Raw genomic sequence first — 13,501 nt, 5'->3', positions numbered from 1 at the left:
TCTGGAAAATACAACTATAGTTAAAGTACATGTACAGCCTTCTAAGATGCATTCCCCATCATTCTTTCCTGACTCTTTCATCAACTACCTTCCTTCTCTTGTATCTCTTCTGCCTGAAGGGTTTCTTCTCCTTAGTCTATATATTGTCCCAATACCCTATCCTAAAACATTTCCATAGGTTTTACCTTCCTGTTAAACCCTATTTCGACCTCTCTTCCTCTTCCCAACCTTCTGCAGAGTCTACACTCACTACTTCTCTTTCACAACGTCCATAATCAGTCAATACTCATTACTTCTCTTCCAACAACCTACAGCTGGGATTCTACTCTGTCTACTAAAAATAGTTCTATTAAATATCACCCATGAAAAAAGTTTTGTAAAATCTGTGTGTCCTCCATCTATTCTCCCACCCCATCCCCACTGACATCCAACTCTTGCTTCTGTGGCATTTTACATTTCTTCCTATCTTAAAATTTCCTTCTCCATTCTTTCTAGGATACCCTTCTTTCTAGTTTGGATAGTTTAATTATTCTCTATTACTGGGTGAATACACCTCAGTTTGTGTATAGAATGTTCTTCTTCCAAACACATATGTATATGTATGTATGTGTATGTATTTTTATTGAAGTGTAGTTTATTTAAAACACTATATTAGTTTCAGGTGTACAATATAGTGATTCAGTATTTTTAAAGATTATACTCCATATAAAGTTATTATAAAATAATGCCTATATTCCCTTGCTGTACAGTATATCTGTGCAGCTTATTTATTTTACACATGGCAATTTGTAACTCTTAATCCCTTATCCCTGTCTTGTCCCTCCTCCCATCCCCTCCCCACTGGTAGCCTTCAAATACAATCATCTCTGATTATTGTGTGCTGGAGAGAGCTCGTGCATTCACCCTCGAGTCCCCTGCACCCATCTCCTCCCAACTCCACATACACTGACTTCACATTAGTAGCCTGAAACTAGTCATGTGGGAAGTAATTACACAACAGGTATAAGTAAACGGCCACAAATTAGGGGTTTGTTTTGCCTTCCTCCCAGAGAATTGATTGTTAAACATTAGCCAACATATCACTGCTGGTAATTTAAACTTGGTAATTCAAGCAATTTTCACCTCTGTGTTGCTAGTTCTAAAATCTACTCTCTACCTACCACCTTTCTCCTGATCTTAAAGCTTAGTTCTCTAAATTCTTGCTGATTTTCTTCATAATTGCATTTTTCTCAGCACCTTTATTCATTCAAAACTGGAATTATTTTCCCCAAGACTTTTATCCTTTCCCTCATTTTTTTTTTACATTGGTTAATAAAATTATGTTCCACTAGTCATAGAGAGGCATCTAATTAACATCTGCATAACTTTTCTTTTACTCCATTAATTCATTTTATTTTTTTTACATTCAATTAGTCACCAAGTCCTATAGGGTCTGTCTCTGAAATGTCTGTGTAGGGTTTTTTTTTTGTCTTTTTGCTATTTCTTGGGCCGCCCCTGCAGCATATGGAAGTTCCCAGGCTAGGGGTTGAATCGGAGCCATTGCCACCGGCCTACGCCAGAGCCACAGCAACGCTGGATCTGAGCCACGTCTGCAACCTACACCACAGCTCATGGCAACGCCGGATCGTTAACCCACTGAGCAAGGGCAGGGACTGAACCCGCAACCTCATGGTTTCTAGTCGGATTCGTTAACCACTGCACCACGACGGGAACTCCATATGTAGGCTTTTTTCTTCTTTTAATTTGCACAGCTATTTTAATTTAGTGCTTTCATATTTTATACCTAGATTATTTTGCAATGTTCTAATACTTTCAGCTATCCATTTCCAGTCTCATTCACTATAGAGTGTTGTCAGTTATTTTTTTAAAACACAAATCTGATTATATAATATCCTGATCAAATTCTTTGCTGGCTCACCACTGCCCATATCATAAATCCCAACCTCTTCAGAATAGTATTCCTGGTCTTTCCAATCTGGCTCAACCACCTTCCTGGTTTTATCTTTTACCCTTTGTCCCTGGCCCCAAGCATCTTATTCTCCAATAAACAGGAAAGCCAATATTCACCCAATATTCATTTTCACTCTTTCATGTTTTTTTCTCCACTTATTTCCTTTGCCAGATATCCCCTTCTCCCTGTAACTTGTGGAAATCATGCTTTCCTTTAAAATTCAACTCAACTGGCATCTCTCTAAGGAAGACTTGCATAATGTCTTGTATTAGAATGAACGGTATTTAATTTGTCTGGGTACATGCCTGTCTCCTCTAATAGAGAGCAAATCTCTGAATCTTATCACTTTTCACAGGACCCTACAGAGCCCAGCCGTGTATCATGCAAACCTATGTTCAATCTGTGTTTACTGGCTGCTGGAATAAATCCGTACCTTGGATGAGATGAGTCTTTGCTGGTGGAAGGTCTCGTTTTGCTGCCTTATTTCCTCGTCCTTTCCCATCATTTTGAGGTTCCTGTGCTTCTCTGGGATCACCTGGGTTTGGTCGCATATCAGCAACTTGTCTTCCATCCAACACATCTCTCCCCTTGTAACTGCCTCCTTTTCTATCTGATGACCTTTCTGTTCTTGCTTCTAGAGAAGGGAGTTTTGGCACCATTACAGGTCGTACCTCCAGCTGTGCCTTAGATTGGACAGTGGGTGACTTTATAGCAGGAGGTGGCACAGGAGGAGGAGGAAGATCTAAAAAGAAATATGTAAAATACTGTAAAAGTTTTCCACTTCTAAAGTTATTAATATTAGTATTACCATTAGAGTCACATAAAACTGCAGGGTCATCTAAAATAAACTGGAACAAATAAAGGCAACCAAAGAATAAGATGATCCAAACTTTTAATATATATGCTCTCATTTTTATCTAGCACAGAAATATTGAATTTATAGAGCTGGGATTTAGGGGATAGCCAATACAGGCATATATGCAATAACCTTCTCTCCCCAACCATGGCAGACCTTGCTAATTGATTTCAGTGTAATGTTGCTGATCTCAGATGCATACCCTGACTCTTCAGGCAACCACTTCAAATTGATTGAGGCTGGCACTTGAGTTGAGTTCTATTTGCCATCTCTAAACTAGCCTAAGTTCTATCTCATTTTGTAGATAGAGAAACTCAAACACATAGATCTTAGGTTATTTTCCAAACTTAAAGCTATATATGATCAGAATCAGGACAAATACCCTCAGTCTTAATTTCTGGTTCAGTGTTCTTTATTTCATTCAATAGTATGTTCATAAGCTACCATTCATTGATGCAATCTCTCCACTTTGTATATGGACCCAGAGGTTTTAAACCAGATGATCACTGGCATGAATATAACTTAATTTTATCTATCTATATTTCTATATTAATACATTCATATCATTGGACATTGTATATAATTCAATGTCTTACAGATGTATATAAAGATAAAAGTAAGCATAAAATTTGATTCCTAGAAAATGTATTTCCTCTGAGGGTGTTAGTTTTTTAAATGACTCTTAGGTATACTCCAGGAAAAAGAAATACATAACCTAGTAATAGTTGGTGAGTTGGTAGAAGAACATGAACAGATTCTAGTTTTAGGCTGTTTGGCTGTGGTGTGAAGGATGGATTAAAAGGAAAGTCTTAAATTCAGAAGGTACTCAAAGTTATTTTAGATGTGTTTGACAGTATTTAAGAAAAAAAAAGTTTTACTTAAAGATCAATGGAATATAGTAGGGGAAGACTATTCATGAGATAACTTTCAGGATTTCTGCCATAGCTGACTAGGTGGATGACAGAAATATCACTGAAGATGAGAAATGAAGGGATAATAAGACATGGTGTGTGAAGGAAGAACACAAGTTTGGTTTTAGAAAAGCGAATAGGAGGAGCTTTTGAAGAATCCAGATAGAGATGTTCAGCAGGTTATTGTTCACAGAATCTGAGTTTCAAGAAAGGTCAAACTAGAGACACAGATATTTGGGAATTATCAGCATCATTTTTTCAGTCATAACTTTTCATTTTATTTTTTTCATTTTTTGGCTGCATTGGCTTCATGTAGGATCTTAGTTCCCAGACCAGGGATCACACCTAGGCTACAGCAGTGAAAGTGCTGAATCCTAACAACTAGGCCACCAGGGAACTCCCTAGTCATAACTTTAGAAATGGTAATGTTTTCATATTTGGAGAGAAACTTGTATGTGATAGAATCAATCAAGTAAAATATTTGTAGAACACATATTAAATGCTTAGTATTACAAAATTAACGTTAAGATTTTCAACAAAAAATATACATTCACATGATAAAAATTCAAAAGTATGTAAGGACTTGGAAGTGCAATTCTTTATACCACCCCAACTCCATTTCAGTTTGAATAGTTTTTTAATGGATCATTTCAGAAGTTATTTATGCATTTAAGGCAGGGCTGCCAAGATGCATAACTCCAAGGAGTACCATTCATATTAGGGACTATGCAAAATGGCCATATCTGGGATTGTACAGAGTGCCCTATCTGCCCACTGGAATGTGGTAGTCTTCCTTTCTTAGCAACCTAAAAGAGACTGCACTTTTTCCCACCTAACTGTGTAGTTGTGTAAAGTTCCATATGTATACATAGTTCTCCCTCTTTTTTCTGAAAAGTCTGTATAACATTCTGTTTAATAAATATGCCATTATTTATTTAGTCAATCCCTACAGAGGAATATTTAGGTTGTTTCCAGATATTTTATTTTTATTGGCAATGGTCCACTATCATTTACATATATGAGCATGAGAAACTCTTGAATATTAAAATTGTGCCTTGAAAGTTCTTAATACAGTAGCAAATTTAGGGTCCTAGGAAGCATCCATTTTAACTTAGTGTTTCTTATTCTTGTAGTTTTTTCAATTGATCCTTTTTTTGTTCCTTGAGTAGATATGGATTTTTAAAAATAAATTTCTTTTTTTTGTTGTTTTTTTTGTCTTTATAGGGCCATACCCGTGGCATATGGAGGTTCCCAGGCTAGGGGTCCAATCGGAGCTGTAGCCGCTGGCCTATACCACAGCTGCAGCAACCCCAGATCTGAGCCACGTCTGTGACCTACACCACAGCTCACAGCAAAGCCTGATCCTTAACCCACTGAGTGCTAGTCGGTTTTGCTAACTGTTGAGCCATGGTGGGAACTCCTCTTGTTAGTTCTCAGGCTCATCATGTCTTACTTTCATATAAATAACCTCAACACTTAATCTACAACAGTGGCCAAAGTACAGCCACTAATTTTCCCAAGAATCTGGAAAAATCAAAAGTTTTTTTTTAATCTTGCAATATAAATTGCAATAACTAGTGCTGATTTCCTTCCTTTACAGCTTTAACAATTTTTTTTTTAAAACAACACCTAAAAAAAAAAAAAAGTTACTGTCATGAGATTCCTTCTCATCTTACTACTTATTTATTAAAAATAACCAAAAGGCGAGCATAGAGGACAGATCTGTACCAGAGTGCTTCAAGCCAGGAGACCCACCCAAGACCAAGCTGTTCTAAGTTCATGCTGAGCCTGGGACTGGCCATGGGAGGATGAGAAAAGGAATTCAGACCACTCTTTGAAGTAGAGGGAGTAAGTGACTGCAGGCTTATTTCTGCACTATCTGCTTGCTACAAACTTCAACCAGATTGCAAATACAGCTTATCAGGAAGCTGATGATTGCCACTATCATCAAAGCATAAAATGTCTGGGCTTATCAGGTACAAAGCTGGTGATTACTGCTACCATAAGATTATACAAAGTCTTGGCAATCTATGACTCTCAAGACAAAAATCTATTACCAGCTGCTCCATATAGGTGCTATCAATAACACAAGTAGAAAAGAAAAAGAGAATCCAATGATAATTTTAAGAGTTGTAACTTCTTGTATATAATTGCACTGCATATAATTGACAGAGGAAAATGCTGGTAGGTGTAATTTCTTATATAAACAGATGATCCAATAAATTCTTTTTTTTGGTATTGTAAAATAATTACTGAGTCAAATCAGGGATTGCCATAGTACAAACAATTCTATATTTCATATGGTAATAAATAGTACTTTCATCCATACTACTAATAGCTCAAATTGGATTTAACAAATGGGATCATGGAATTCTTACACACACACACACACACACACACACACACACATATAGATAGATAGATAGACTCTTCCTTTATACAATCATATAAATACCATTCTTTATACAAACTCTCCAAAAACTATTATAATGTATATAAAGTAATACATAAGCGCACATACATGGAGACAATTCTGCTGGCATTAACTCACTTTGGAGATCTAGCACTCTATTTACTTAACTGCTTAAAATCCCAAGAACTTGTAATTAATGATAAATTAAGTAAAATAACACTATTCCAAAGAGGGTGATGAATTTCAATTTATGAAAAGTAGAGACGGGGAAATAACGTAGATTTTTCTTTTAATTGTTTTTCCTTTTTATGGCCACACCTGTGGCATATGGAAGTTTCTGGGCCGGGGTCAAATTGGAGCTGCAGCTGTGGGCTACACAGCCACTGCAACACTCTACTTGAGCCACATCTGTAACCTATGCCACAGCTTGCAGCAATGCTGGATCGTTAATCCACTGAGCAAGGCCAGGGGTCAAACTCATGTCCTCATGGATACTAGTCTGGTTCGTTACTGCTGAGCCACAGTGGGAACTCCTAGATTTGGTTTTTAAATCAAGTGTGTAAATGCATCAGAGGGGTTAAAAAGTGTGGAAAGAATCTATTAGAAGGTCCTAGAAATGCACTTAGGCTTGGCTTTAACTCAATAAAATTCTGACTGATACATATTCTTTTTTTTTTAGGGCCACACCCATGGCATGATATTCATATATTTTTATCCCACCTTTCATCTGGGTTAAACCTGGAAGTGGCAAATATGAAATTGTTAGATTCTGCCTACCAGTGTGTCTATAGTGTGCAGCCTTTGCTTTGCAGAGTACTCCCTAGGTGTTTAGGAGGCCCAGCATTTACCAACAACTCAATGTGTGGCCACAGTGCCATGGATTAGGGGCTGGTGGACTGTTATGGGTTGAATTGTGTCCCCTCCGAAATTTATGTGTTGAAGTCCAAATAACTAGTACCTCAAAATATGACCTGTGGGATTTCGCATTGTGGCTCAGCAGTAATGAACCCAACTAGTATCCACGTGAGTTCAATCCCTGGCCTCTCTCAGTGGTTAAAGGATCCAGCACTGCTGTGAGCTGTGGTGTAGGATGCAGGTGTGGCTCAGATCCTGCACTGCTGTGCTATGGCATAGGCTGACGGCTACAGCTTGGATTAGACTCCTAGCCTGAGAACTTCCATATGTCTTGGGTGCAGCCCTAAGAAAGAGATCAAAAAAAAAAAAAAAAAAGAATATGACCTGATATGACCTGTATTTGAAGATAGGGTCTTTAAAGAGGGAATTAAATATTAAAATGAGGTCTTGGGGTGTTCCCTAATCCAATCTGACTAGTGTCCTTATAAGAGGGCAAACATATGTACACTAAAGGAAGACCGAGTGAAGACACAGAGAGTAGGTGGTCATCTATAAGCCTAGGGGAAAGGTCTCAGAAGAAGCTAACCCTGCCAACCATGACCTTGGACTTTTTGCCTCCAGAACTGTGAGGAAATAAATGTTGTTTAAGCCGCCTAGTTTCTGATACTTTGTTATGTTAGCCCTATAAAACTAATACAGAGCTGCCCGAGAAGGATCACCACAAATTATTCTTTATCAGTTCAGACACAAATACTCCATACCTTTTTTTTGCATAGTTTACAAAAATTCTGCAAAGGAAATTTATAATTTGAACAAAATTACAAAGTAAAGATGCTACCCACTCAAGACTAATATGCCATATACTGAAAATAGTTCACATAGGAAGTCTGTGCACGATAATCAAAATTATCTATCCTAGTTCATATATTTTAATCATTAAAAAGCAAAAATGAAAAAACCCTTTATGTTTTACTAATTTATTTAATTCTCATTTTCACAGTTGGAAGCTCTTTAAATTCTTTCTTTCCCCTGCCCTCTCTCTCTTCTATTAATTGTGCAAATTGTATCTGCCATTGAGTTTCTTCATGAAATGCACTGTAAATACTTTTTTTCAAAAAATGAGAAAATGATTTCTGATAAAATGGCTTTTGTTTCCATGCTCTAACCACTACTATCAGAAGTATGTGCATTAAGAGGTATCTACATTTATATGATTTTTAGGTAATCAATACATGTTATAGAAACACATAAAATAACACATAGCTTTGCTATTCTTTTTCTTTACCTAATCAGAAAGCATTCAGAATTACATTCAAGAGCTGTTAGTACAATAAATAAGTAAAAGACGAGTGGTCATCAAAATGCTATAAGGAAGTTGAAGCTAGGATTTTAAAAAATTCCCTTCATTATACCTCCATTTTGTTTATTTTTGTGACTTAGAGACAATAGTTACTGGATTCTACATTGTTGTATATATGATCAGAATTCTGCATAAACACTTGTGAAATGAACATTTAGAAATTTAAATAATATTTCACATTAACATTTTGGCTTTACAAATATTTTAACTTATTTTTTTGGTATTTCTGAAATTAACACACAAAATAACTTGGTTGCTTCATCATTCAATTTAATAGCTATTATTCAGAAACTAGTTAGAATTTATACTTAATTATTAAACACACAGAAATAAGTACTACAGAATGTAGGACAATAAATATAGATCACAATTTTCATGCATAGTGTCATTTATAACTGCAACACTATGCCCTTTAACTGGCATGCTTACATTATTTAAAGCATTTTTTAAAAGCATCACTCAATGCCAGAAGCCCCTCAAAACAAGTATTAATAAGAGGTAGAAAGAGCTACATAAAGCTTTAGGCCAGTTTTTTCCCCCTGATGTATTCAACCCATGTATTTACATCAAGGTTTGATGTTTAACCAGTTTTTCTGTTAGGGGTACTCTCTTTTAGATAATAAAAACTGATAAAACAGCTATAAAACTTGTAAAATGCCATTACAGGGGTCCCATAAATGTAAAACTGCCAATAGAGTTTGGGGATTTACACCTAATGTTTGTGCCTTCACAGAGGCAAACATGCACAAAGCCACTATAATAACCCTTCAAAATCAGATAATATTCTGACAGCTCAGTTTCACTGACAAAAGAATCCTGGGCAGGATCCAGGAGGCCCAGGTGCGCTGTGTCATGCCAGTATTTAATGTAGTCTAATATCAGATAGATGCTAGTGAGAGAAAATACTCCGAATAAACTACAGATAATAGCATGGACAGCCACTCATTGCAAAATTACTTGTGCTCATCATGCTGTGAGCTTTGTATTAAATTTTTCTGTCAAGTGGCAGGAATCACAGGGAGAAGTGCCTCAGAAAACCCTCCTTGTAACCTTGGATAAGGATCTATAATATTAGGCTTTCATATGATAATGGCAAATGATGCCCTTTTTGAAAAATTGCTGACTGGTAATGAAAGTTCTAATCAGATTGTGGCTGGAGAGGACCAGGAGGTGGGGAACGAACAATGCCTGCGACAACCTTCTTCCTCCACCCCTTTAGCAAATTTGGCTAACTTGACAAGATGGGTGAGTCTGAGAGAATTTATCTTACATGAATTTCCAACAAAGCCCTTGGGGTTGTTTTATAAAATGAGAAGGTGGCGGTTTAATAAATGCTGGGCCACCTGAGGCATTTTCATTAAAGGCTTTCTCTGGACGACATCACAGTGTTTGCAGTTGCTCTCCTATGCTCCCTGGAGAACACAAGCCTCACCTCTTCAGTGAGAGTTGATGTTGTATGTGAAGGCATGAAGGAAGATGACTGGACTTGCCTTCCGATGCACAAGCTAATTGTTTATAACACCACTCTAGTCAGAATGAATATTCAAATGAGTTTACTGTCTTCTATTTGCAGGTAAAACTCCCCAGCAAAAAAAGTGAGAACCCTTAGGAAGTTTTCCGGGAATCTGATGAATGTTAACTCTATGGCCTTATTTCACCTACAGTGTTTCTTTGTTTAAAACTATAAAATAACCTTTCAAGACTATTAAAAGCATTGTATGATGTTTCAGTTTCTTAAATAACCCACCTATTAGAAAACGGCAGCAACTTGACATGCCTGACAACATATGGAAATGGATCATTCCTATAAGGAGTATGAGGCTTACTGTCAATGAATTTTTGATGCAATTTCGAATGTCAGTGGATGCATTTTCAAGTAGCTGAGAGCCAGGGTGAAGAGGCGAGATTCATAGATGTTTTCATCCATTTCAATGGACTTACCATCTGTGTAGGTTTCTCTGCGCAGATGTCCCGGCTGGTGTTTTTGTTTCTTGGCTGGTCTGGCCTTCTGCACTACAGCAGCGCTCATGTTGCTATCTGTAGACACAGGACTTGTGGGTCGAGGGCACTGGGATGCATGAAAATGGCGGCGGCCTGTGGAAAACAATCAGAGCCAAACTCACCAATAAAGTTTAATTTAACAGTGATAACAACACCACACTAAAAGTAGAAACATCCTAATTTAAAAAAAAAAAAAGCTTAAATAAACTATTCCAGTAAATAACAGGATTTTTGTTACCCTGAGTTATTCCCTGGAACAGTACTCTAAGAGTATTTTCAGGCTCTTTAAAAAAAATGGTATTTGATTCTGTTACATTTCTTGATACATATTTATTAAAGAAAGACATTGTGGCTATTTTTGCAGCTACCTTCATAAAGTGTTATTGTCAAATAAAAATATTAATTACATTTTTACATAATATATCCAGTTTCTGTTGCTTTCTCAAAACAATTTCTTTTCTTTTTTTTTTTTTTTGTCTTTTTGCCATTTTCTTGGGCCGTTCTCGCGGCTCCCAGGCTAGGGGTCGAATCGGAGCTGTAGCCACCAGCCTATGCCAGAGCCACAGCAATGCGGGATCCGAGCTGCGTCTGCAACCTACACCACAGCTCACAGCAACGCCGGATAGTTAACCCACTGAGCAAGGCCAGGGATCGAACCCGCAACCTCATGTTCCTAGTCAGGTTCGTTAACCACTGCGCCACGACGGGAACTCCATCAAAACAATTTCTTAAGGTCTCTGGCTAATCCTTTTGAGGAAGCAACAGACTAGCCAGAGACCTTAAGAAGTTCATGTTCTAAGAATGAAGAGTACTAACTACACCTCTTATTTTAATTAAACATATGTTTGTGCTATTAAAGACAGATTCCTAATATCTTAATATATTCTCAGGTATTTTCTATTAAGGTAGCCTCAAATTAGGCTAGCTCCCATATTTAGACTTGCCAAAAACTACTCACATCCCTTTTTCCATCACAAGATACTTATTTGCTTGTTCCGGATATTTAAAGCAACCCCTACAGTGATGTCTATGTTTTTGGTGATGGCAGAAGTCGTTTCTGGTTGTTTGCTTTTGGAGAGACAACATTCACAGGTGAAGAATGACTATGTTAATCAGACATGGTACACTGCAGTGCTTTCCAACTCTCTGGCTTTCTTACAGAGACTTATTACAAAGGCACAAAACATTTAAACCATAAAGGCAATGGAGATCTATAGGCACTACACCTGAATTTTGTTATTTTGGTTTCTTGAAATACCAGAGATAAAAATCCAGAACTTTCTGTTGTATCACAAGGAACTTCAGAGAGACCAAAACAACATGTGTTTGGCTCTAAACAGGATAAGCCACGTATAGTAAAATCAACACATTTAAAGATGCTAACTGAAGCATATTAAATAATAGACATTAATGCGGCCAAGTGAGAAGCAATGTGATTAGATTATTCATTTTTATTAACTTCAAGTCATATGATAAGCATCACCTTTTCCTGAAAAGAACACATTAATAGAGCAGGGTCCAATGCATGTTTAGCTCATTATAATTATGAGCCAAATGAAAACCAGAAGAGTCACTAAATTACAATACAATAAAATATTAAACCAAACTCTCTTTAGCTATGATGGAGACTCTTACAATTAAAGTTACATAGCCATGAAAAAAGAGAATTAGGGCTGAGACTGAACCCATTACTCATTCTATCGTGTAAGGCCATCTACTGCTCATAGACCCTGAGGCATAAGGTCGTTTACAGATGAATTTTCAACATTATTTCTATGTCTCGTTGATTTAACGAACTGAAACATGCCCTTAATGGAATCTGAAAGCAGTAGTTTGAGATGCTTAATTTCACTTACTTATTCTTTTTTTTTTACAGAAGATTAAAAAATAAGGAGAAACAAAAGCTATACATAAAATTAGATGTTATTAGGAAAGATAGGTTTGCATGCTTATTTTATTACATTCAGCAGCTATTATGGGAAAAAAGGAAATCTGGTTGAATATCATAGAGTATTAAGTCTGCCTGAAATAAATGCACATTTTACAATAATAGAGAGGTATTAGACATTGTTTTCCTACAATATATTCTTAATAAATAATATATAGAAAAAACCTTCTGATGGGAGTTAAATTTTCTCTGAATATATTCTACACTGATAAGAACAATGAGCAATTCAATATCTGAAGAGAACATGGAAGACAACCAATGTTATAGTTATTAAACCAAGAAAAATAAAACAACAAAATAGTAATTACTGATTTGTTGTCATAGTCTTTTCTTCCTCAAAAATGCCTCTTTTTCTTGTTGACCACATTATTTTACTCTATTTATATTTTCTTGGAATATACAGAAATATATACACACATTCAATGTGTGTATGAATGTATAAAGTATGTATTCCATTCTAAAGAAAGGAAAGTCATGTGATAAATGTATGATTTAAATTATTTTTTTTGCTTTCTCATACTATTTTCTTTCTAAAGAGAGTTGGGAGTAGAGGATAAGTAAAAATGAGTAAGAATGGATATATAGTAATTTAAAAACAGGCAACTGGCAACTAAAATGGAAAATAGAAAAAATATGTTTGGATTAATTTGCACTCCAAATTATTTGATTAACAATGTTTACTTTAAGCGTGGAATATATCTATGTTTGAAAATGTGTGTTTATATCTTCCCAATTAAATTAGTATCATTACTGAGAGGGCATGAGGAGAATGGGGATTAAGGAAAAGTAGCCCAATTTCCAACAATTGAGAGTCCCCTATGGATATTTATCTATTTCTCCTAGACAATTTCTAATTAAAAAAGGTGAGGGAATTACTTCAATCAATTTTATTTTGGTTACTTTTTACATCTTAAATATATATATATATGTATATATAACACAAACCTCATTTAATGGGTCACATGCATTCCTAAAGAAACTGTATATGTATGTATATTTGCTGTATTTTAAAAATGAAGACTTTTCAGGTAGTTTCACCCTCATTATATAGGAGTTATTAAATAAACATAAATAGAAGATTTTAAAAACCTTGTTAAGAAAAAGGGAATAAGCAAAATACACCATATTCTTGGACCTTGGTGTCCTTAGGCAACCAAAAAATAAAAAGAGAGCAGTAATAGTTGCATTTCACACAGGACATAAGAT

General features: G+C 36.1%; 1 protein-coding gene across 4 annotated transcripts in view; it reads right to left on the bottom strand.

Moving 5' to 3' along the window:
* Positions 1–13,501, bottom strand: part of ROBO1 (roundabout guidance receptor 1) — a 398,650-nt gene that overhangs the window by 7,292 nt on the left and 377,857 nt on the right. For all 4 annotated transcript variants that reach the window (XM_047794457.1, XM_047794476.1, XM_047794465.1 and 1 more), the window contains 2 exons: positions 10,288–10,440; positions 2,385–2,693 (listed from right to left, as the gene is read on the bottom strand). In XM_047794457.1, the coding sequence (XP_047650413.1) occupies positions 2,385–2,693; positions 10,288–10,440 (462 nt within the window). The remainder of the gene's footprint in view (positions 1–2,384; positions 2,694–10,287; positions 10,441–13,501) is intronic.

Source organism: Phacochoerus africanus, chromosome 1 (assembly GCF_016906955.1).
Source record: "Phacochoerus africanus isolate WHEZ1 chromosome 1, ROS_Pafr_v1, whole genome shotgun sequence".
NCBI lineage: Eukaryota > Metazoa > Chordata > Mammalia > Artiodactyla > Suidae > Phacochoerus > Phacochoerus africanus.
The sequence above is the reverse complement of the archived record's forward strand: the minus strand, read 5'-3'. Positions and strand labels throughout refer to the sequence as shown.